The sequence below is a fragment of the Temnothorax nylanderi genome, unplaced genomic scaffold (genome assembly GCF_030848795.1).
Source record: "Temnothorax nylanderi isolate EJ_2023f unplaced genomic scaffold, tnyl_v1.0 TNYL_tig0638_pilon, whole genome shotgun sequence".
NCBI lineage: Eukaryota > Metazoa > Arthropoda > Insecta > Hymenoptera > Formicidae > Temnothorax > Temnothorax nylanderi.
The window spans coordinates 15,573-42,448 of NW_027249700.1; the positions used below are offsets into that span (position 1 = coordinate 15,573).

Sequence of the window (26,876 nt, forward strand, 5' to 3'; positions counted from 1 at the left end):
TGTTTCTGTCATCAGAAACCTTTCCCGAATTTTCCACAAATGTGCCTCAATGATATCTACAACATATTAAAATTTCATCAAAATCGGTTAAGCCGATCAAAAGATATGAATTATTTTCGAAATTTTTATTTTTATCTTTTACACCAAAACGGTTCAATATTAAGGGCTAATATTTGACTAAATTGTAAGTGACACTGATAGCAATCAAAGAGGAAAAAAAATGAGCATGATCCGTGTGGGGGCACATTGATCCTTCTTATCCGGCTACGGCCTTTTTAAAGAAAAATCCATCTCTTTCCTTTATCCTTATTCAAAGTTTATTAAAAATAAGATATTAAATCAATGATTTTTATCAAAATGACTATAAATTCGTCAACTACAATGTAGACAGATGTTTTGTGAATTTTTTCAAATTTTTTAAAATACTTTAAGGTAGAGAAAATAACGTCGGACGCGACAGACCCACGTATGCGGTATAAAGATCCGAAAAAAAAACCAGGTGGAGGGATGTTAATAATTTATTTATGCATCTTTTCTTCTCTTATTTTTATGCTTATATATAGCTAAGTTGTCGAGAAATTCTCAATATTACCAGCCTGAAGTTATGTAAAGTAATATTATAATAAACGCTGTTATCTCGAAATGAAAAGAGGGGGAATGCTACACTAGGCATACAGATACATTTGGTCTCAGTTCTGATTGAGAGACCACGCGAGAAGTTTTGCGCAACAATGTTAAGTCGTGTCATTTTCCTTGTTTGTTGTATTTTAATGAGTGATCTCGTTACAGCGTCGAAACCATTGTCGATTTTAGTGATACAGTATATTCCGTTGCCTAGCCACCATGTCTGGACGGAGTATTTGGTTAAAGGGCTGCTTCGCAAAGGTCATCATGTACACGCAGTGAGCACACATGAGACTAAGGTCAAGGGTAAACTCGCGCAGAATTTGACGTACGCCGTAAGTAGATATTGTATGAGACTGGAAGACATTCTGAGAGATATAAATCGATTATTTGCAAATTAAAAAACAAATAAAAAAGATAGGTATACATATAACTTTTCTATTTTAAAATATTGTTTTCTATTTTACGTACGATCTCTTTCGGAGATCTTAATTTATCATATTTTCATATTAACCCAGTCAAATAGGAACAAATTTTGACGTTTGACGGAAATAACTGATAAAGTTTTGAAACTTGGCAAAGAAAAATGGCGCTCCAATTCAGTTTTTTGCTTATATCTCGCTAACCATTAGCGATATCGGAATTATGTTTATATAAAAAATAAGAGTTATAAAATTCTCTACAAAAAAGTTTTATACATTTTTTCTGTATTTATTTTTATTATTAAAATATTGTATTTTAAGGTAGTACGTCCGTAAACTCATTTTCTTAAGAATCTTGTAAAATTTAGTCAGTATATTAATGTAAGCACGCTCTACACACATGTGCAATTAGAAAAAGATTGATGGAAGTAAAAAATAACATTTTTTACATGTATCATAGAATGAAAACAGCTTCCGATATCACGTTTCTAATTGTAGACATCAAACTACTCTTACGGTTTTAATGAAAAACAAGAAGACGATAAAAGAGACTTGAAAGAATATTCTTACAAAAATACAAGACCTTTGATCGTCTAGTTTCGAAGCAATTGATACATAAAGTACACAATTTCTATTAGCGGATATGACATCTAACTTTTGAAAATTTAATAGCACACATGTCTATATATATCTGTACATATGAGATTTTTACACACATATGCATAATGCGGACAATCCCAGCCAAATACTATATATCGATCATTTGTCTATCATTAACTTTTTGACAGTATTGACGAAAATGTATAAAACTTTTTTGTAGAGAATTTTATAAGGTTTATTTTTTATATAAAACATAATTCCGATATCGCTAATGATTAGCGCGATATAAGTAAAAAACTAAATTGGAGCGCCATTTTTCCAAAATGGCGGCTCGAGCGCAACAGATTGAGTTCAGGACTTTTAGTATGTTTAATATAGTACGCTTGAATAAATATCTTTGCCAAGTTTCAAAACTTTATCAGTTATTTCCCTCTAATTTTCCCTATTTAACTGGGCTATACATATATCCTCTCTTGTATAACGAAAAGTAGGGGAAGCCCGGGCAGCCCGGATGTGTTAATTATCAAGGTTTGACAAAAAAAAGATACAGTTAAAATTAAGATCAGAAACTTTTTTTATTTTAATAATTGTCTCAAAGTAATCAACTTTTAAAAAAAATAAAAAAAATAAAAAAGTTAAACATTTAAACCTCTTTGCAATCAAAAATTAAAGCAAAAGAAACTGTCCGCTTTGCTCGACCTCGCCTGGGTAAAGCGGGTGGGTCACTGGGACCGGTCCATTTCGTTTGGTCTGTTTTACGTTTGTACTGAAAAACCATTTTAAAACAGAAAAAAACAGCAGTCACAATCTGGCCCGTATTCATAGTCCATTTCTTATTTCAAGACCGTCTTAAGTAAGATGATCTTAAGATGCTAATACGGCTCTGTGATTGGTTTATGACACTTTATGACATCTTAAGATTGTACTTAAGACAGTCTTAAATATAAAATCTGACTATGAATATCGGACTATGAATACCGGGCGAAGAGGATATGGTTCATTCGCTTTGCCCCCATCTGATTTGCCCAAAAGACCTACTTAATTGGCGCGAACTTGGAAAGGTTAAAATAAGTATGAGCAACAAGTGAAAAATTTTAAACTCCAATAGAGTTTTAAAAACAGAGAATTTTAATAAAAAAACATTTACAGTGGTTAAGGAACAATTACTACTAATAATCAAGCTACGTACCTTAGCGAAAATCGCAAGAAAACACACAAAATTAATTTTTTCCTCATAAAAAACTTACGAGAGCAAACATATGTTCTTTCGCACTGCCATGGCATCGGCGACCGGTCGCTCCCTCTTCCTGATAGAGACTCATAGCGCTATCTAATATGAGCGAAAAAACAGTCTATCCGCTTTGCCTAGGGCGTTCGTTTTGCCCGGGCTTTCCCTACTTATTATTTTCAGGTTTTCGATGATCTGATGCAAACTTATGACGAATCCGAGGATCATAATCCAGCTGAATGGGAAAAGTACAGTACACTATATATGATACATTTGTTGTATCAGTTTTACATTAACGCATGTGACACACTGATAAAAACTAAAACAGCGAAAGAGCTTTTGGAAATGACTAAATCTGTTGAGTTTGACGTTATAGTACAGGATATTTCTATATCTCATTGTTTCTACGGATTATGGGAGGTAAATCAATCATTAATTTATTTAGTCTATTTTTAAACTGCAAGCGACTTAGCAAAGTTGTCTTATAGATCAAGTGAGTTTGCGTAACAAATTGAAAGTGCTTAGTTATCGCTCATATCAGCGATAATCTTAGCTTCTTTTATCATTTGTTTAAAACAATGTATTGAAATGCGATTTCATTATATTTTTCCAATACGCAAAATGTGAAAAAATACGTGAAAAATGTCGTAACCGTTTCTATACAGATATACAGGGTGTTCGGAAATTCAACCGACAAGCTTTCAAGAGATTGTCGGAGGCACTATAAAGATCATTTTTTTGCAAATAGATCTGGGGTCGGAAACGTGTCGTTACATCGCTACGACATCGGGAATGTCAGCGGCAAAAGGCTCTAAGGTGAAATCAAAGACGATCCCGGCGCGGCGGCGTATTCGCCAGAGTCCGCCAGTCCGTGGTTCGGCGCTATCGTCTGTGCAAAGATCATGGGGGACGACACACCTACTCTATCAATAAGACATTCTCCTGCATGACATCGCTCATAAGCAGTAGCGATGTATAATGACACGTTTCCGATCCCAGGTCCATTTGCAAAAAATGATCTTTATAGTGCCTTTGACAATCTCTTAATTGAAAGCTTGTCGGTTGAATTTTCGAACACCCTGTATAGGTTAACAACCGGGAAGTTACTGAAACTATGTAACATATAAGTAGAGAGACCGAAATGAGTTAAACATTATACTACAGAAAAAAATCGAGCGTATCCCGTTTGATTACATAACGATTGGACACTGTTCAATTGAACGCTCAATTGGATACGTATCGTAGGTATAGGGGAGACCGAGGCTATCTGTCTACGGGGGCTATGTGTCCACAGTACTGCCATCTCAAGTTTTAAGAGACAGATGTCTCTACCATTGTGACAAGTAGTTTAAAAATGCCCTACATAAGATATTTAAATGTTGTTTGTTTTCTTGCGATGCCTCTCGCAGACGCTATATACGTTAAAAGAAAAGCAAAAACAATTATTCACATTTTTCGACGGTCGAAAAATTTGCTGTGCGACAGTAGTTTAACTCAAATTAAAGTAAGTATTAATAACATTATTACTTTTCTTCTAACTTTTCTTTTAACTATATATTAATTGTTATCAGGTGTGAGAAGCGTCAAATCTTAATTCCGCATTATCTAAAATTGGCAACATGTTAAAGACTGAAAAACGTGGTCGGGGCTATCTGTCCTATTTTTGATGGGGCAATGTGTCCACACTTCAATGATGAATTGTTCTTTTATAAATAGATAATGGTGCGTAACTACAAAAGAAAGATTTTCCTTAAGACGGATAAGGTAGACATATCCAATAAAATTATATTTAGAGTGATTAAAAGAATAAAAATTGAGCGAGAATCTTTTCGTAAAAACAGCGTTAGACTTTGGAATAAATGTTCGGGCTCTCACTCGCTACTGTAAAAAAGTGACCTACGAGCAACTAGATCTTGCGATTCAAGAATCGTCACCAAATTTTTATTTTAAAAATACACGTCAAGTTAAATATATGAGTTTGTCTTAAATTATTGAGTATTTTCTATTTCAAACGCTGCCGAGGATAAAGTAAAAGCCCCAAATAAAAAAAAAGATTAAAGAATTGAGGGGACAAAAGAAACTCATCACATTGATTTTGCAACGGACTCAAAATCAGTTTGATGCCACCGTATATATATAAAGAAAAGTCAGCTCTACGCAGGAAACTTGTCAAAAAATCTACACAAAGTGCCTACTACTTCTCTGACTCCAACGACTAGGCAGCTTTTTCAATATTATATATTAATAATAAATAATATTATAAATAAGTATAGAAATTAATATAAATAATGTGTTTCTTATTATGTGGACAGATAGCCCCGCATATGGGGCTATCTGTCTACGTTTGACTTGTCCACTTAAAAAATTCGCCTCTTTAAAATGTTAAAAGATCAACGATTCTTATTATGTTTTTTTTTAATAGCAAGGTTGAAAGGTTATACCATTAAAATTTTAGCCAAATATCTTTATTAGTTTTTTAGTAAACTTGAAAAAAGCGTAAAGTGTGGACACATAGCCCCGGTCTCCCCTATACAGTGAGTGCAAAAAGTATTCGTACAAGAGAAATTTTTATGAAAAAGCCTTATTTGTAAAAAATGAACACTAATTAGCAGTTTATTAACAAAGCATATAATAGATGGTACATTTTTTAAAATTATTTAAATAAAAAATATAATGAAACAAATATATTATTCTAATGATAATCAAAAATAAAAAGAATTATATTATTTTAGTACACAAAAAGTATTCGTACACTTCTTTTTAATTTATATAATATATTAATTTAATATTTTGTATATATGATAACCATTTGGTACGTACTACCCAGCGAGAAATGACCCATCGAATCGACGTCTAATTGACGTCGAAAACGTATATCGAAAAGTAATTGAAATATTCATCGATTTCGATTGATTTATGGCACAACTTTCGATGACTTTTCGACTCAGAATAAATCGATTTCGACTCGATATTGATTATTATTATTTCCTCACTGCAGATATGGGCCGATTCACTGTCTCCGATTAATATGATCCTCCGATTAAACTCTTCGGCTCTTTCTAAGGGGGGGGGGAGATCCATAGACTTGCAAGTTGCGAGGAGAAGACGGATGAATTGATGAGGGGGATTATTAAAAAATGGGAGAATATCTCTTGGAGATTGAGGAAAGGTTTCCTCAATCTCCAAGAGATATTGACTAAATAAGAGGCTTTATTACAGTACAATCCGCAATTAAATATTACATAGTTAATATTTTGCATTGGGTTGCCGCAAGGGCAGCGTTCGGCTGATGACAAAGAACAAGACGTCTGTCGTAGCGTGGACATAAAGTAAAGCATACATAGAAAAACGAAAGACGTAAAAGACTATAAAATACACATATATAGCTTTTTGCGACTTACGTTATTCTCTACCTTATTTTAGTCTATTAACAGCCTTCCGAAGTTCCGATCACGGACTTATATCCAATTGCAGCACTGCTGTTTGGCGCCGTCGGTGCTCAACGAAATATTCAAGTCGTTGCTCGGTTGCCGGGTTGTTTGCGCACGCGCAGCAAATGCCCGATAAAAACAGTCACGTCACATCCACGTCGAATCCGCGTAATTTACGTGGACTACGTGGATGCAGATTTATCCACAAACTATCCACATGGATGCAACGTTCTTTTCTCATCACTACATCGAAGTCTATTATCTCTGAAATATCAATGTAGATTCTCTGTGGATATATCTATTAAGAAATATGTACAGGGAATTTTTATTGACATTTCGAGGATAAAAGACTTCGATGTAGTGATGAAAAAAAAACGTTGCATTCATGTGGATAGTTTGTGGATAAATCTGCATCCACGTAATTTCTATTAAAGATTATAATTAATCAAAGTGATATAAAGATTATAATTAATGAAAGTATTATTATACTGCGTTTATGTGCTAACCGGATGAGGTCCCGATCATTATTTATTAGGGATGCCATAAGAAAGGTTTCCTTATTTTTGTCTAGTGAGGCCCTTGTAAGGATTTGATAAGAATGTTTTAACTTTATAAATATACTTTTTTCATAAATATATTTACGAACACGAAATTTTATAATGAGCCGGCACTGGTTTCTGACATTCACCCGACATTAAGAAATATTATATCATATATCAAATTCAAAATTTTATTACTCTTTTTAAACTAAATTTGTTTCTTAAGATGATTTTTGAAAAATTATATATTTGCGCTGGTTATGACATATGTAGACTATATATAACGCTTACATCAAATTAAGAAGTAGTCTACCACGTAAGGCAGCAGGCTCACGATGCAGAGGTCCCGAGGTCCCGAGTTCGAATCCCACCAAGGTAAGTGTGTTTTTCAAATACGAGAAAATATTTATAATCATAGACTGCATCTTAAGAAACAAATTTAGTTAAAAAATAGTAATAAAATTTCGAAATAAATAATTTTTTTTATGTCGGGTGAATAATTATTCAGTGAAACATGTCACTCTTTTCAGAGTTGAAGAATCACTCCAAGTAAAGAATGAATAACTCACTTTTTCGAAAAGTGAAATTTCACTCTAATTAGACTGGCAGTATTTTCATTATTCCTAGGAGTGGAATCTCACTCCAAAAGAGTGAGATTTCACTCCAAAAAATTTAGAGAGAAAGCTCGTGGATTTCACGTCAAATCGATGATCTCATCCACGTGGACTACAGTACCGTTCTTGAGCGGATTGTCCACTCGAATGTCCACGTGGATTCCACGATGCTGATCCACGTAGCAATAACGTGGATTTCACGTACTGTTTTTATCGGGTGGCGGCTCATACATATAACGCAAGTAATAAAAAGCTGTGTTCAGCAGAGAAAACTACGGTAATTCTATAGAATAAGGCCTTTTCCGAATTTTGATATTTTCTTGCGGTTTTCTTGGTAAAAACCTTTGTTGTGACTCCGACAGTGATAATCAATCGGGGGAGCCCGAAAAATATGCACCCTACCTATTTTGTTTACCTATTTTTACTTTATTTTTTTCCTATTTTGGTAATTGTATAGATGGGGGGGACCACCTTGGATGACCTTGATATTTTAGTATGTTGTCAAGGTCACCCTTCTGAGTGACCTTCAGAAGGTTTTAGCTTGTATTTTTTAAGATATCCTACCTACATAGGTTAGATGACGCGCTTTAAACACTTAAATACTTTTAAAGCGCGTCATCTAACCTATGTAGGTAGGATATCTTAAAAAATACATAGGATAAAAATAGGTAAAAAAATAGGTAGGGTGCATATTTTTCGGGCTCCCCCGATTGATTTATTACTGTCGGAGTCACAACAAAGGTTATTACCAAGAAAACCGCAAGAAATATCAAAATTCCGAAAAGGCCTTATTCTATAGAATTACCAATTTTTTTATTTAATTTAATTATTTAATTTTTAATAAGTCAAATTATTAATATTTATTTTCATAATTAAACTTATTTTTTATTTTGATAAATGTAAATACAAATATCTTATTGTATTAATATTTAATATTAATAATTTAATTAGTTGCTTAATTTAACTTCTTGTTTAATAAATGAGCGGATGTAGTACTGAAAATTTACCTATTATATATTTTAATTTTCAAAATTGTCAAATTACAAACAGGAATTTTGTTGTGACTTTTACAGTTATAAAGTAACTATTTAATGGAAATGGAAGCCTAAAAAATTAATATTGTAACGCAATTATTATAATGTTCAAATCATAAAATATTTACATTATCCATGTCTGCCAATACAATATAATTTTTTATTTATATTGCATTCTATATAATGGAAATGTTATTGTATATTTGATAGGCAAATCAAAATAGCATCGAATCGATATCGAAATGATGAAATATCGATGTCTTAACAGAAAATACATAATTTGCTTGTTTACAGTCTGGCGCGATGAATGTATGTCACAAATATATATATATATATATATATATATATATATATATAATCTCTTCTTTTAAAAAATGTCATAAAGCACAAACATCGAAATAAGCTTCAAATTTCGAGCATTATTTCGATATAATGTAATATCGATGATTTCGACGTCAATTAGACGTCGATTCGATGGGTCATTTCTCGCTGGGTAATCACAGCCTGTAGTCGATGGCATCGATTGCACTAGGTTTCGCGGTATAGTTGGTGAAATCATTCCCATTCTTTTTGAAGAGCGATTTTTAAATCTTTCTTGGTAAGATTGGAAATTTGTCTTTCCCTAATAGCATTTCCAAGAATACTCCATAAATGTTCAATAGGATTGCAATCCGGTGATTGCGGAAGTGTACGCAATTGTTTTGGTACATTATATAAAAGCCATTGCTTCATATTATAAGCTGTATGCTTTGGATCATTGTCATGTTGAAAGATATACTTATCGGCAATTCCCAATTTTTGTGTACTGTCATGAAGATATTTATTCAAAATCTCAATGTACATTTTATGGTCCATTATACCATCAATAATATGCAAATTGCCGATTGCTAACTCCTGTTACGTTCATACATCCCCAAACAAGCACGGAACCACCACTTTATTTAACTGTGGGTATGAGATTTTTTGGATCGAGTTCTGTATTCTTTTTTCGCCATTCATACAACTTCGCTACTTTATACATCTCCCATCAAGAGGCAAAAATATTAAATTCACTTTTGTTTCAGAAAATTACTGTATTCCAACATTCTTCAGTTTTATTAATCCTCTATTGTTCTTGTTCAGCAAACGAACATCAGTGCTCACGTGTTAGCCTCGCGCCGCGCTTGTATGTTTGTCACTGTATTAATATGATATTCTCTCTCTCTCTCTCTCTCTCTCTCTCTCTCTCTCTCTCTCTCTCTCTCTCTCTCTCTCTCTCTCTCTCTCTCTCTCTCTCTCTCTCTCTCTCTCTCTCTCTCTCTCTCTCTCTCTCTCTCTCTCTCTCTCTCTCTCCAGACTCAGATGAGCAAGCTCAATCATTCGAGGCAATCTTGACATCGCATGACCTTTTTAATTGGGCAAAAAATAAATTTGCAATCATAACATTTTTTGAGTACAGCAAAGAAATGCACAGTAGGACGCAAAAAAAACTTGCAAAAAGATTCTCTCTAGCTCCTAGTGTTACCAAAATCCAACATGGACACTCTTTCATTCCGACTGACACAAAAAGATTACAAGTGAAACGCTACTCTGATGCAACGCAAATTATGTCTACTATACAATATTAAATAAATTTAAAAATCAAAAAGAATTCAAAAAAGTAAAAAAAATTAATAAAAAATTTAAAAAAAAATTTAAAAAAAGTAATGCGGGCTTCATAACCTACATTTGAAGACAGTCTCAACCCTGTTAACGCAGAGAGCTTTCCAAATACTAAGTTTCACATATTTCGTCAACAATTTTGTTTTTTATTTACCGTATTTGATCCGCCATTTTGAATTTTAAAAAATCATGAACGGATTCGTAATCAGCGACCTCAAAAACCCCCAAATACTGAGTTTCATAAATTTTGGTAAAAGTTTGGTTTTTTTGTCCGCCATATTGGATCCGCCATTTTTTTTAGACACATCCAAATCTTAGTGCTATCTACTCACAAGCTATGTATCCTCTTTTTTCCATTAGAAACAACAATTTAATCATATGATTTGTGTTTTTAACTCATATGAAGCGCCATATTTTGACCGCCATATTAAATTTTAAAAAGTACCACACTGTACTTGATAAAGCACACAAAAACAAAGATTTTAAGCTCTTAACCATTTTAATCGGTTCAATAGAATTTTGGAGACGGTCCTGTCCCGGTTGACATGGAACGTCCCATATATATATAGTACTTTATTCGATTCGGCCTTCCAGCCTAAAATCCGGGACTTGGTTTACACTTCGTTACTTAACACTCACTCCTCCATCCATACCTTTTTCCTTTCTCCTATTCTCTCTCATTTTTCCTAATTCTTTCATACATTTTACATTCTCTAACTTTCCTTCCTCTCCTAAAAAATCCCTCACTCTAATCCTACTCTCGCTATCTACATGTGTCATTATATGTTCAATCGTTCCTTCTTTTTCTTCACAAATCTGGCATTTTCTTCTTTCCTCTGCCGCCCAGAATCTGTTTCTTTCCTCTTCGTTTCCGCACCTCCATCTCGCAATCAACTTTTGGCTCCCTTTGTGCCCTTTTTCTCTCAAATATTTTGGCCCCTCCTGCGCCATTATGTCCTTATATCTGCCGTTGTATCTCGTGCTTCCTATCTTACTATCCATCCATTGCCCCAGTTTCTCTCTCTCTCTCTCTGTCCTATTATTTGACCAATATCCGCCTCACTATCCCTCAGTACTTTTATTCCTTCCGAACTAAATCCATTTTGCCTATAAAACATCTCTCTCTCCTCCCCCACCATGCCCTTTTGTCCCTCTTTCTCTTTTTCCTTCACGCATTCTATTACCAATTTTCTCTCCCCCACCCTCATAGCCTTTTCCTCAAATCTTACTGCTCTATTTCCCGCAATTGTACTAAGCTTTACTCTCCCTGTTTCCTTATAAACAATATAGTCCGGCGTACAGGAGTCAAGGTTAAGGGTCCACTTTACATACTTTTTATGTATTCTTTCCAATTCTTCTCTTTCTCTCCATCCCCAAATCTCTGCCCCATACATTATAACCCCAAGCACTAAATATTTAAATAATATCATCCTTCTCCTAAAGTCATCCCTGAACCTCCGTTCCCCCAACCCCCACACCTGCCTCATCACTATATTTGCCTTCTTCTTCACGCTCTTAATCTGTCCATCGTCACTTCCATTTCTCCTCAGTTCGTATCCCAAGTACTTGTATTCCCTTACTTCCTCCAATCTCTTTCCTTCCCATTCCCATCCCGCCTCCTTTCCTCTGCCTCCTCCTCTTCTAAAGCACATAATCTTCGACTTCTCGGTGTTCAACTGCAGTTTTTTTCTTCTTAAATATCTCTCCAGTCTCCTTATCGTCTTCTTCATTCCATCCACACTTTTTGCCAGCAACACCAGATCATCTGCGTATGCCAGCGTCCATATTCTTTCTGTTCCAACCCTCATGCCTCCCGCCTGTCCTGTCCTTATTTCCTCCTCCACATCTGCAATCAATATCGAAAACAGTAGCGGACTCAGAGGGCACCCCTGCCTTACTTCTTTCTCCGTCCAGAACCAGTTGGAGATTTTTCCGCCCACTCTAACTGCATTCTTCGTCCCTTCATAAATTTCCTTGACCCTTTCTATTATACCTTTTCTTATTATATATTCCATAATATCTTCCTATCCACTCTGTCGAAGGCCGCCTTTAGGTCCACAAAGAACCCATATACCTTTCCCCCTTTCTTCCTCAATTCTCTCTTGACCACGTGCTGTAACACATACACGTTGTCCATCGTCCCTCTGCCTTTCCTAAACCCTGCTTGGGTTTCCGGCAGAATTTTCTTCTCTTCTACCTCTTCCCTTACCTTCTCTGCTAATATCCCCGCATAAATCTTGTACGCAGTACATAACAAGGAGACTCCCCTGTAGTTTTCCACGTTATTCGGGACTTGGTTAGTGGATGTGTGTGTGAGTGGGTGCGAGCGTTACGTAGGATATTGCTAACGACTGCGTTCACAGATAGATTTGGAGTGTAGGATAGAGGGAGAAGGGAGGCGAACGGCGGTGGAGGCGATAGAAGTGGAGGGAAACAGGGAGACGCGAAGGGTGAGAATTAATCAAAGGGGTAAAGATACGAATAGGTGAGAGGTTAGGATAGAGGGTCGAGGGGAAAGGCTAGGGATAAATTAGGGATTTTGTGCTATGTACATGCGGCGTACGGCATAGAGCATAGAGGACATACAGCATAGAGTAGGGAGACAAGCGAGCGGTAGCGAGGAAGGCCGAGTCCGCATGTAACGCGGCGGGCCCGTGCGTACACCATGCAGAAGGACGAGGAAATAGATAGAAGAGGACCGAGAGAAAACCAATTCAAGGAGAGAGAGAGAGAGCGAACTCAACAAGCATAACGGAGTTTACGTATAACGAGAAGAGGAAGAGGGAAGAACTAGAGAGACAGACAGCAGATATATTCAAAAGGAGCAATAAGATGGAAAGATCACCACCTGGAGAGAAGGGAATGAGAGAGAAGGGGAGAGATACGGATGAGAAAGAAGAGAGGAAGAGTGAAGAGGGAGCGATGATAGCGTTACTGAGAGAATTAAAAGAAGAGATGGCGGGCACAAGGAACGAGATAAGGGAATTAAAGGAGAGATGGAAGGCCAGGGAAGAAAGAATGGAAAAGAAGATAGAGGAACTAGAAGAAAGAGTAAAAGAATTAGAGAGACAAGGAGACGGAGGAAAGGGGGGGTTAGAAGAAAAGATCGAAGAAATAACGGAAAAAGTGACGGAACGGATAGGCAGGTGGAAAGGACAGGAGCTTAGACAAGGAGATAAGAGGGGGTCGACGGGCGAGATAGGAGAAGAAGTGAGAAGGCTGAAAAGAATAATGGATGAGAGAGAGAAGAAGGAGAGAAGAAACAACATAATCATAAGAGGACTGAAGAAGGGGAAGAACAGCTTAAAGGAGGAGACTAAAGTATTTCTGGAAAAGGAATTTGGGACCAAAGAAAATGTAAAAGGTGTTCAAGTGGTAGGCAGAGAAGGAAAAGAAGCAGTAATTGTAGAGATGGAAGATTGGGAGGGAAAGGAAGCAATAATGAAACAGAAGAGTAAATTGTTCGGTGGAAACATATTCATTGATCATGACCTGACGAAAGAGGAGAGGGATGTGCAAAGGAAATTGAGAGAAAGGGGCAGAAAAGAACGAGTAGAAGGAAAGAAGGTAAAAGTAGGATATAGAAAAATGTATATAGAGAAGGAGATGTATGTGTGGAATGAGGAGGCAGAGGAAATAAGAAAAATGGAGAATTTTTAAAAACCGGCCGAGATGAAGGAATAGAAGTGCAAGGAACAACGGGAGACAAAAAGAAGAAGAAGAGGGGAGGAAAAGGAAACGGAGATGCAAGCGCAGAAATAAAGGTGATATTCTGGAATGTGGCAGGGCTGAAGAAGAAGGACAGAGAATTCTGGGAATACATAGAAGGATTCGATATTATAGGTCTATGCGAAACGTGGGTAGAAGAGAAGGAATTGGAGAAGATAAAGAGAAATATGCCAAAGAAGTTTGTATGGAAATGTCAATTTGCGATTAGAGAGAAATGTAAAGGTAGGGCGAAAGGAGGTATAATAACAGGTGTGAGAAAGGAGATAGAGGAGATAGATATTAAGGAAGTAGAATCTGTAAACGGAATGCAGGAGAGAAGGTTAAGGGTAGCAGGGGAAATATGGAGAATAATAACGGTATATAATGGGGAAAAAATGAGAACATTACGAAGAGGGTTGGAGGAAATGGTAGAGGAAAGGGCAGAGGAAATTCTATGTATAGGGGGAGACTTTAATGCAAGAATAGGGGGGGAAGGTAAGAATTACGAGGGGGGCAATGAAGGGGAAGGTTGGAGAAGCTCCAAGGACGAGGTAATAAATACGGAGGGAAAGGAATTCTTAGAGATGCTGGAGGAAAGGGGATGGGAGGTAGGGAACGGAAATATGAGAGGCGATGAGGAAGGAGAATGGACGTATTCCGGAGGAAGAGGAACATCGGTGGTGGACTACATCGTGGTGAATCGAGAGGCGTGGGATAGGATGATCAAACTAACAATTGGAGAAAGGGTAGAGTCGGATCACCAACCCTTGGAGGTAGAAATAAGGGGAGGATTAGAAAGATTAGAGGAGTAACCTCAAGAGAAGACAAAGGAAATAATACAGTGGGACGAAGAAAGTATCAAGAAGTATAAGGAGAAAGCAGAAGAGGTAGAGGTGAAGGGAGAAGAAGTGGAGGACGTATGGGAAAACTTGAAGAAGGCGGTAGAAAAAAGTATGGTAAGAAAAAGGATCAAGATAAGGAGGAAAAAAATAGGAGAAAAGGATTGGTGGGACGAGGAGTGTAAGAGAAAGAAGAGGGGGTTGAAGAGGACATACAAAAGATGGAGAATGGGGAAAGAAGGAAAGGAGAAATATGTGAGACTAAGAAGAGAATTTAGGGAGTTGTGTAGAAGGAAAGAAGAAAAAAGACTAGAGAAATATGAGGAAGAAGTGAGAAACGCGAAAACGGAAGAGCAAATATGGAAGATAATAAACAAGGAAAGGAAGAAAAGAGTACCCATTGAGGAAGATATAGAGATGGAGGAATGGGAAAAGCATTTTATGAAACTACTGGGAGGAAGTAAAGAGGACAGGAGAGAGGAGGTGGGAAGAAGGAGCAAGGAGGAAGACGGAGAGCTGGAGATCCAGGATCAAGAAATTGAAGAACAGATTAAGAAATTAAAGAGGAGAAAAGCGGCAGGAGTAGATGGGATAGCAGGAGAGGCGTGAAAGTTCAGCGATGGACGGATAAAGGAAAAGCTGAAGGAAATCCTGAAAAAGGTGTGGAGAGGAGAAGGCTTTCCGGAAGAATGGAGAGTAGGACTAATATCCCCAATTTTCAAGAAAGGTGGTTTTTTTATATTAACAACAATTATTTTTATCGTAAAACATTAATTATTATAGAATAAAAAAAAGTAATTGATTGGGGTACTTGTACCCGAGTCTACAAGTTATGAGGCCATATTGACTACGCCACAAATACTCGTATATGTCAAACATTCTAATAAATTCAACTAAAGTCGCCACAAAATTAATTATTAAAATATTTCGGAAATAGTTGACCGTTGGCAGCCAAAAAGGGTATCATTACATTCGGGGAAACTTTCTCTGTAATTCTACCAAGTTTTATTGAAATCGGTGGAGTTCGGTTCTGAGCCTTCCTTTGTAAGATGTTTCGCAAATTCTAATCGTTTACTGGGATTAGTTGCATTTACCCAGAACTTTTTCCTTGCAACACGGCCATGATATCTATAATCTCGCAGCACACATTTCGAACCGTATTGATAGAATTGATAGAAACGTATCCATCGCGATTTTCAAGTGCGGCTGTAATCTTTGTTGGCACTTGTTTTTGGGTCTATCTAACGTTAAATTGGTTATAAAACGTTTGTCGGTTTTGTTTAAGATTTGTGGCTTTAAGATTACGACTCCTCGGTTTATTTTTCACTTTTCGATCGGGGTTTGTCGACGAGCTGAGCAATTTCTCGAAGAGATTTACATTGATTATGTACTTCAATAATAATTTTTCGTTCTTCTTCGTTTGTTTCCCTGTCTTTGCGACCCATTTTGCTTAAATAATGCAGTAATACTGACATTATTTGTTCTTTAAAAGTCATAATTGAGAAGCATAACCTACTGTCTAATGTAAACAAAATAACTGCTCCGAGAATAACCATATTCACGATCTTACAAGCTCAATTTCTCAACTGTACGAATACTTTGTATGCATCCAAATAGTACAATTTTTTATTTATTATCAGGACAAAATATTTTAATTATTACATCCTTTAGTTGAAATACTTAAAAAAAAATCTATTCTGTTCGTTGTTAATAAATTGTAACTCATACACTGAGAAACCCATTTCGTTGAATCAACTAAATACTTGTTTGGATATGGGCAAACAAATTCTTTAGTTAATATAACAAAAATTTGGTTCACATAACAAAAAATTTAGTTATGTTAAAAAATTTTTGTTATGTTAACCAAATTTTTTGTTATATTAACTAAAGAATTTGTTTGCCCATATCCAAACAAGGATTTAGTTGATTCAACGAAATGGGTTCTCAGTGTATATATATATATATATATATATATATATATATATATGTACCTATATACATATATATATTTCAAAAATAAAATTTTTTAAAAAAATCTACTCTATACGAATACTTTTTGCACTCACTGGACACTCACTGAACTACACATTAGAAAATGGAATCAATTAAGTGTTTTAGTTTGGCAAAATAGTACTTAAATTATTTTATTTTATTTATTTATTACGATGTAATAGCTATTTAGTTTTAGCTTCTTCCATTGTATGTAGGTATTATTTTATAGGTTGCTAAGGGTAAGCCACCCATAGTAGGCTATGTTCTATTTGGCCTTGCACCTTGGCTGAAGGATTACGTCGGTGGTCCAAGTTATCCGACTGTTCGAACCCACCCTGCATCCATTGCGAAACCTGAAGGTTTGTGGCTGAAAACATGGAATGCTCTATATTTTATTGTGGATGATCTCATAAGATATTACTATTACTTCCCTATTATTCAACGACTTACTGAGGAATATGTAGGCCATGCAGTGAGGCCATTACATGAAATAGAAAAAGACAGAATTAATACAGTACTAATTAATACTCATCCTGCGTTCGAGCCTGCGATCCCATTGCCGCCGAACACCCTGGAGATCGCAGGTCTAAATGCCCAAGCCGTGCAACCAATTGCCGGCGAGATAGTCGTGACGTATTCTGAGGTAAGAGAAATTATACTTTTAGAGAAACTTACTTGAGGAACACAATTTAATAAAAAATGGAATTAGAATATTATAGGAAAGAAGCTGTGTATACGGAAATGTTATAATTTTAACGAAACTCTGTCGTGTGTTTAACGGTCAAATTATTATCTAGATTTTATCTATATTCAAAGATTCTCGAATTAGGATTTATCATTCCTTTTTGTGTGGTACAGATATTTCCGTTCCATTCAGGATATTGTAACAAACACTGTTTTAATTAGCAAAACTGTGACTAAATTATTAGATCGAGCAAAATCTGTAATTTTGCTTTTATTAAATCAATATAATAATAATATTGTATAACAATTTTATGTATAATAATCGTGATAAGCTTAAATGATTAGAAATCAAACATATATAACGATAGGGCACAGAGCCGCAACAAGATGTTCGCATTAAATTATTTTTAATTTTAATAGATATTTTCCAACCATAATAACTGCGCGCTGACTAATTGTCAGACTTGCAACATAGTTGTAATTGGAGTAAAATCCCCTCCCTCCCCCTAATTAAATCAATTCGATTTAATTTTGATGCTAAGCATCTAAATAACTGTAAAGAAATTATTGCGAAAAAATTTATTATTATTATACGCGGGCTTAAGTATGCGGTTCTGCAATAATAATATTAGGTTATTGTTATAAATATAAATATTACCACATGCCTCAGGAATGAAGGACCCTGGCTGAGATAATATTTTTCGCAATAATTTCTTTACAGTTATTTAGAGCTTAGCATCAAAATTAAATCGAATTGATTTAATTAGGGGGGGAGGGGATTTTACTCCAATTACAACTGTGTTGCAAGTCTGACAATTAGTCAGCGCGCAGTTATTATGGTTGGAAAATATCTATTAAAATTAAAAATTTCATGTATATTTCCAAATTGATTAAAGTTTTTGGATGCGTTTTTTTCTCATACAATTTGCATATATATATGTACCTATACATATAACTATAAACTCAGACAACATGCATGTGTGAAAAACGTAATAAAGACGGTTTTTAGACGTGGGTGCTAGTGTAGGAATTAATGTATAAAAAATATTCGACCCCAAGCTATCGATCAAGCCTACTTAGAACTTGATCCGTTCACTCGTTATCGAGATCTCAACATCTCGAGTACTCGCAACTCGTCGCGTCGCGTAAAAGAGTCACGGTCGGTCTCGCTCCGCGTGTACTTGGCGCGAGACACTACCGTGTCTCTTGATATTTCAAATATGCTATATTTTCAACATCTTTATAATTGAATAAGTAACGATCACGTAGGGGAGACCGGGGCTAAAAGGTCAGTTTTTTTTCGGTGCCGATTTTTAACAAGAAAATAAATAATTTTAGTTAAATGTGGTATACCACTGTAAAGAGCGAACCTTTAGCTACAAAATTTATATAGGAAATTTTTATCTACGTCGCTTTGTTTAACCGGTATAGAGTAAAAACGACAACGGTGGAAAAATTGAAATCTAAAAAATGCCGGGGTTTAAGCGTCACCCCCCCGGGGTTAATCAGTCACACTGCATTTTCAATACATATACGTACATCTAATCCGGAAAAATAATAGGATACATTTTAATAATTGTTTTTTAAGAGAAAAATATAAAAATTTATTTAAAATTTTTATGCGAAACATTATTAAAAAATAATTGTTTTACCTATTCCATAAAACAATTTAGGCACGTGAATACAGAGGTTAACCAAATCGTAAACTCCCCAACGGCACGTCATATTGTCAACGCGGGCAACCACGGGGAACACGCGTGACGGCGTTCCGATGCCATAGGATCAGCGCGGACCCTCGAGCAACCTAACCAAGCCGCGTTTCTCGCGGGGGAGCGATAAATAGCGACAGGGGGGTTAGAAAAGCTCGCAGTAGAGCGCGACCATTTTACCGACTCGACGGCGTCCTCGCGCCGATTCCTCGACGCGCCGACGACGACGACGACGACGACGGCCACGACCACCACGACGACGACGGCCACGACCACCACGACGACGACGATGACGACGACGACGACGACGACGACGATGACCACCACCGACACCACCACCACTACAACGCCGGCGACAATGACGCCGAGACGATGCGGCAAACGCTGGACGATGCGGTCGCACGCGCGACTGTCACTGACACAACGACCAACAACGACGATCTACCGCGCGCGCGGCATGTCAACTCTCGTGCGGAAATCGCGGGATCTCAGAGCCGTGCCGTGCCTCGCCGTACCTCGCCGACGTGCCGTGAGCGCGAGCGATCTCAAAAACAACGGTCCGCCATCTTTTCGGTCGGCCAAAACACCTGTTTTGCGACGATACGTGCGTACTATTTCCCTCCTATACAAACTGACGCACGTGCAAGGGAAGACAGAATCACGCTCGAGGGAAACCTAACCTGAAATCGCCGAATTCGCCGTGAGCTGAAGTCGTGCGCCCGGCGCGCCACAGTGACTGACCAGCCCCGGGTGCTTATTGACTGATTAGCCCCAAACACAAGTTTCAGGTTTGATCGCCCACGAAATATTAGACATCAACGATAATGAAAAAACTACACTGGATTCGTGTTCAGCATGCATTACTCTTTATAATCACGTACCTCGAGATTTGGAGAGCAAATATTATTGCAGATATTACAAAATTTCCACGCGCAGAAAATTTCACTTTCACCTTCTGAAAACACGTTTGCCCTCGTAAAAATCATAACACGGCAGGTAACCTGCCGAAACTCCGTTGGTCACATGGGTACCATAAGCAGCATTTACAATGTTAATAGCGAGTTCGCACACCCTTACGGAAAGAAACTACAGCCAGTAAATATTACACTTGTGTAGTTACTACAGGACCACCTGTAGTTATCACAGAAAGGAACACAATAATCTGTAGTTATTATACGCTGTAATTACTTAGTGCGTGAAATCCCTGTAATATGGAATACACGTCTAATCATGAAGAGTGAAATCCACTACACGTGTAATCCACTATATATGTAATATACTACACGTGTGGTAAGTGACTTGTGTAGTAGACTACACGTGTAATCCATTATATGTGTAATATACTACACGTGTGGTAAGTGACTTGTGTAGTAGACTACACATGTAATCTACAAAATGTGTAATACACTACTACACATGTGTATTAAACGTAATGCTACCAGTAATCCATAAAATTTGAAATAGCGAGTCTTATCATATATGGAGGGGTAAAAACCACAGTGGTGTAAGTCAAATTTTTAAAAATATTTTCTCGTGTGCATAGATGCAATTTATATATTGTACAGATTGCATCTATGCACACGAGAAAATATTTTTAAAAATTTGAGTTACACGACTGTGGTTTTTACCCCTCCACCTCCATATATAGTATACTTTTACTTCAATGCAGCTGTATATATATAAATTATTTCTATAAATATTGTTTGAAATTTATTAGATTTAATGTATCACTTTTTAACCACATTTTATTATTTTTTAATTTCATATTTTATAAGTAATTTCATAATGAGCCGGCACTGGTTTCTGATATTCACCCGACTTTAAGAAATATTATATCATATATCCAATTAAAAATTTTATTACTCTTTTTAAACTGAATTTGTTTCTTAAGATGATTTTTGAAAAATTATATATTTGTGCTGGTTATGACATATGTAGACTATATATAACACTTACATCAAATTAAGAAGTAGTCTACCACGTAAGGCAGTTGGCTCACGATCCAGAGGTCCCGAGGTCCCGAGTTCGAATCCCACCAAGGTAAGTGTGTTTTTCAAATACAAGAAAATATTTATAATCATAGACTGCATCTTAAGAAACAAATTTAGTTATAAAAAAGTAATAAAACTAAGAAAAAAATAATTTTTTTTTATGCCGGGTGAATATCGGAAATCAGTGTCCTCTAGTATTAAGAGGACTGCAATCTTGTAGTCCTGTAATCCTGTAATATTTTCCTGTAATCCGAGCGTATAGTACGAAAATATTACAGTATATTACAATACTTCAGTCTGTAATTTTGTGTAATACTTTTATGTAGTTCCTGTAATATAATTTTCTGTAATCCGCTGTAGTTTCTTTCCGTAAGGGCAATATACAGGTTCCGAGATATTTGATTTGACGCTTCAACCCCGTTGACCTTTTAGCCCCGGTCTCCCCTATGTGATATAATACTAGGTGCGCAACTAATTTCTATTTATTAAATTATTATTAATTAATTTCTGTAAGAATCAGTAAATTTGAAACTGAGGATAAATATTGTTTTGCATATTGCTAAATTTAGAAACGTAAAGATATTTCTTACAAAAATATTATATTTATAACAATGACTTTTATAAGAAAATTAACTGTCGAGTATGAATCTTATTTGAATAAATTTATAATACAATTTTTTGCTTACTATTACATACAATCTGCTTGAAAACATATTGGTTATATACGATTATGTTTTGGGATTAAGATACGTATCTTTGTACAACATCAAAATGTTTAGTTTACCATTATTTTGCAGGATGTGCGCGTATTTCTTGACGAAGCAAAGAATGGAGCTATCGTAATATCGTTAGGAACAAATGTGAAATGGAAAGATGTCGGCCTAGACAAGATTAAAATCGTTATACTGGCTTTGTCGAAACTGAAGCAACGAGTGCTGTGGAAGCTAGATATTGATGTGCCATTTGAGATACCGAATAATGTAATGGTTGTGAAATGGATGTCGCAAAGCGAAGTTTTATGTATGTTTCTCAATTTCTAGGAGAATACGCACGGAAAAAAGTAGCTAAATTTAGTCGTAAAACATGGATATTATGACTAACATTTTTGCAGCAAGAGCTATAATTTAGCAATAGTAGCAAAACCTTTTGTTCTTGCTGCAAAAATGTTAGTTATCCATATTTTACAACTAGATTTAGCAATATAGTAGCTACTCTTTTTTTCCGTGCAAGAAACATAAGATATATATTTTTTATTTTCTCGTAATATTTGTTTAATTAGTCATTGCCTTTCGTACATTCTCTTATCAACGTGAAAAATTCTTATAATTAAGTTTAAGATTTCTCTATTAACCATTGGAATATCTATAATTTTGAGTTTTAGATATTATTGTAATACCATTCTCAAAATAGCATTGAGCAAAATGAAATGTATAATTGTGAGTATTACTTACTTTTACGTAATACATATTCAAATTGTTACATCAACCATCCGTGTTTTGGTAAAATATCGGTAGACATGAAAACATCGCATATATGTACAAATATTTTGTGGATAGAATGGTTATTGACTAATTACAGCACAACTACATATTAAAAATAACTATGATATAAGAAAATAAATTTTTGTTGTATTAAATTAATCTGAGTATCTCGCAGTAATGTTTGGACGATTTTGTAGTTTTCTCACGCTTAAAACAATTTTAGCTTTTAATTATTACAATTACCTATATATCGAAATTTCCTTATAATAAGAGGGTGTTTTTTATTATAATAAGAAACTTGCCTTTTTTAAAAAAATTATACACAGACGACAAAATTGTTGATTGAAAATGTCATCAAATCACATTAGTTTCATAAAGACATGTACAGCTAATGAAATTTTCTATCAATTTGTATCAATGTGAGATTTCCATGGTAATAGTTGAGATTTACCATTTATTGTAACATGTTTGTTATATTTATTATAATATATTATAATGTATTTTGCTTCCTCATAGAGGAAGCTTTGTTTTCGTGAAAAAAATTTTTTTTCAGGTATCTTTAGCAAAGTGTTTAAAATGTTCTAAAACGTAGAAAAATCACTTTTGTACAAAATGTCCGTGTGTATGTATGTGTATGTGTGTGTGTGTGTGTGTGTGTGTGTGTGTGTGTGTGTGTGTGTGTGTGTGTGTGTGTGTGTGTGTGTGTGTGTGTGTGTGTGTGTGTGTGTGTGTGTGTGTGTGTGTGTGTGTGTGTGTGTGTAACGCTTTTGTTGTCCGTTTATGGTCTAACTTCCGTAATTTTTTAGATATCGGGATGCATTTTTTTTAATTGATAGAGTATCATGTAAGGAAGGTTGGGACTGAATTTGGCGATGATCGGTAAAGCGGTTCTTTTTTAATAAAATTTAGAATTTTTGTAGAAATGTTCGTTTATGCTTTAACTTCCGTAATTTTTGAGATATCGGGATACATTTTTTTTAATCGATAGAGTATCATGTAAGGAAGGTTGGGATTGAATTTGGCGATGATCGATAAAGCGGTTCTTTTTAAATAAAATTTATAATTTTTGCAGAAGTGTTTGTGGTTGCTCTAACTTCTGCAAATTTTAAGATATCGGGCTGTTTCTAATTTTATTATATTCTTTAGTCTTTTCTACCCCTATTTCATATATAATTCTTTAATATTTGGTTGATTAGATCCAGCTTTATACGCGATCAGGTCCATATGCGAAAGTCCATGTATGGACCATGTAGCCTGAACTCCCAAAGTCAATATCGATTTGACATTGCGTTAATTGTAAAACCCCACTTGTGCTACTAAGCTGACGCTTTTTCAATTTATAAAAAGGTTAAATTTAAAATAAAAGAAAGTGTGCAAATTAGAAACTTGCACTTTGCTTCTTCATCATTACAGATCGCTATCATTCCTTCTATTTTATTTCGCTCATAAAGCTTCCTCTATGAGGAAGCCAAATTAATAAATACTAATTATAATTATGCAACAAATAAAATACAAGCTTCCTCATAAGAGGAGCTTTGTGAACGAAATAAAATAAGAGGAATGGTAGCGATCTGTAATGATGAGGAAGCAAAGTGCAAGTTTCTAATTTGCACACTTTATTATAATATGCATTTATGTGTTTAGCTCATAAAAATGTAAGAGCAATCTGGACGCATGGTGGTCTTCTCAGTACGCAGGAAGCCATTTGGAAAGGTATACCAGTGATCGTAATGCCTTTTTTCATGGATCAAAAACCCAATGCAAGAATATTAGTAGCTAAAGGCGTTGGCATACACTTGGATATTAAAACTTTGTCCGCGCAGTCCATATTGCACGCAGTTGAAGAAGTACTTTACAACGAAAGGTATCATATTTCGATCATGTTTTAATTATTACTATTTAAACAGTTTAGCAATATACTTACATTTCAAATAATGTTTGAACTCTAATGTTTAATTAGTATAATCGATTTACTAATTCCTTTAGAAACAGTTGCTTATAAAATAATAGATTATAAAATTTTTGCTTTTCTGTTTATGTCTTGTCCTATTTGTTTTTTTAATGAAGATGCGGTCTTTAATTAAGATAAAATTTTTGTATTACATCATTAATAATAAAACATTTGTTTGTACAGTTATACAAGAAACATGAAGCAATTATCCAGTGAATTCCGGGATCGGCCAATACCGCCATTAGATTTAGCTGTTTGGAGCGTTGAATACACCGTCCGTTATCCAAATGGAACTTTAGCAACCCCGCTGAGATCTCAGAGCTGGGTAGAACAAAATCTGATTGATGTTTACGCATTTTTGTTTCTTAATTTCTTTATAATAGTGTTGAGTATATTTTTTGTAATAAAGTTATTGATTAATTCTTATAATCATATATACAGCGCATTTGAGTTACGCAAGAGCAAACAAGCGTAAGTTGTGGAAATATTTAACAGACTTTGCGTGCAGCTGTTGCATGTAATGTTAATGTAAAAAAGTGAAATTAATGTAAATATAGAAAATGTTGTATTAATTGCATTGATATTATAATTAATAATAAATTAAGTTATACTGAATTGTAAAATAAATCAAGATTGTGGTAAATATCAAAAATATTTAATAAAATATTTTTGATGTATAAAAGCTTCTCTTTGACAGTAAATAAAATAACACATTGTTAGCAAAATTTTTATTCAAACATTTACGTAAATATAAATATTTTTTAGAATTCTCTTAACTTGAATGTAAGAAGACATACGTCCGTTTGCTCAAACGGTTACGTGTATAATCATTGATATGAAACGAGGAATATTCTCGCAAAGAAAATAACTATGTGTTGAAGATGAAAGGAGAAGCAACCAAATATTGATACACAACTGATTATTTTGTTTTTAATGATTCCTGGAAGCGAGCACTTTTTTTGTCCAAGTAAAATATATAACATAGTTTAAATAAAAACTGATTTTTTTCATAAACTACAAATTATTTTTGATCATTTAATTTGTATTTGTAAAATTAAGAAACAGTAGTATAGAAAATTCTTCTTGTTAAAATATTCATGTCCTGAAGAAAGTTTTATAAGACAAAATAACAAATTTTAAAAGGTGAGTTCTTTCTTACCATCTTTATTGCTTATCCCCGCAGGGTTTGCAAGTCGTTTTTATAAGGAACGTTACCCAAAATCTTTACACTACTACCCTTTCTCCTCTCACTTTAACCCTTTGGACCAACGGCTTAACGTCTCTTTCCGAAAGACGGAGCCCAGTTTGCTCCGCACAAGAGCCTATCTTGCACGGAGGGGCGCAGCTTCGGAAAAACATTCCATGTTTACATCATGGCTCTAGTGGACTCGAACCTGGTTTCTCAGATTACGAGTCTGGCGCTCTACCACTAGACCACACTGCCGCCCGGGTGAGTTCTTTCTTATGGCAAGCATTATATGTCTGATTCGTCGGAAGTGATTAAAAATTAATATAAATACTAATAACAAGTTATTATTATATATATATTATTTACGTAATATCAAGTTTTACTACTTACATGCGATATTTAGCATAATAAAAATATTTATTGACAAATATTAATCAAAGACTATAAATAAAATTACAAGCTTTATAAATATGAAAATTGCAACGTGTTGTTAAAGAGTAGTATTTAGTACTCGTATGAGTTATTATTTAAGTTAAATTGTTTTAATTGCATTATCTATAAAATATTGATTAATTGTCTCGTCTGTTATAAATATGTATTAATTTTTTATATGCATTAAATAAAACAGGTAAGCATTATTGTTTGGGAAATATCGCGAACAGACATCTCACACGCTAATCGCTGCAAAACATTGTTAAATAGCCGCCGGTCTTTTAGAAAGTGTTCAGTTATTATTTTCGATACATTGTTATTACGACGTAAAACCGTCACAATCAGTTCGCCGAAAAGTTTTGCACGTACAATTTATGCTCGTAGTTTTCGCATTTCTTACTCATTCTGTAGTACTCAAAATCGTCGTTGTCGCACGATTTGCAATACTTACTTTTCATCTGTAGTTCCGTACGGTCCGGAACTCTTGTGTGATTGCTGGACTCTTCATTGATTACACCAATGACTATAGTCGCGCATAAGCACATAAGCTACAGATTGCTTAATGTAACTTAATGTATGTTAAATATATCATTGCCAGCTTTATGCTATCTAAATTGATTCTAAAACTCCTCTTTTGCCTTTCACACAGTCACGCCTTTTTCACTTCTCTAACAATCATAAAACATTTGTAATTATAAATTTTATCAGGAATAATAGAATATAAAAACAATTTTATGTATTTTACTAATTTATTAATTTAAATCACA

At 35.1% G+C, this 26,876-nt stretch overlaps 1 protein-coding gene across 2 annotated transcripts; it reads left to right on the forward strand.

The window, feature by feature from the left end:
- Positions 1–697: 697 nt before the first annotated feature.
- Positions 698–25,407, forward strand: LOC139784511 (UDP-glucosyltransferase 2-like). 2 transcript variants are annotated; one of them, XM_071723700.1, is made up of 7 exons: positions 698–959; positions 3,058–3,294; positions 16,902–17,315; positions 21,854–22,076; positions 24,182–24,401; positions 24,672–24,813; positions 25,254–25,407. In XM_071723700.1, the coding sequence occupies exons 1-7, from the start codon at positions 732–734 to the stop codon at positions 25,320–25,322; spliced, it is 1,533 nt and encodes a 510-aa protein (XP_071579801.1). In that variant the 5' UTR covers positions 698–731; the 3' UTR covers positions 25,323–25,407. The 2 variants fall into 2 exon arrangements, with proteins under 2 accessions (XP_071579801.1, XP_071579800.1); XM_071723699.1 differs by lacking the exon at positions 25,254–25,407 and having other exon boundaries at positions 24,672–25,103.
- The last annotated feature ends 1,469 nt before the right edge of the window (positions 25,408–26,876 follow it).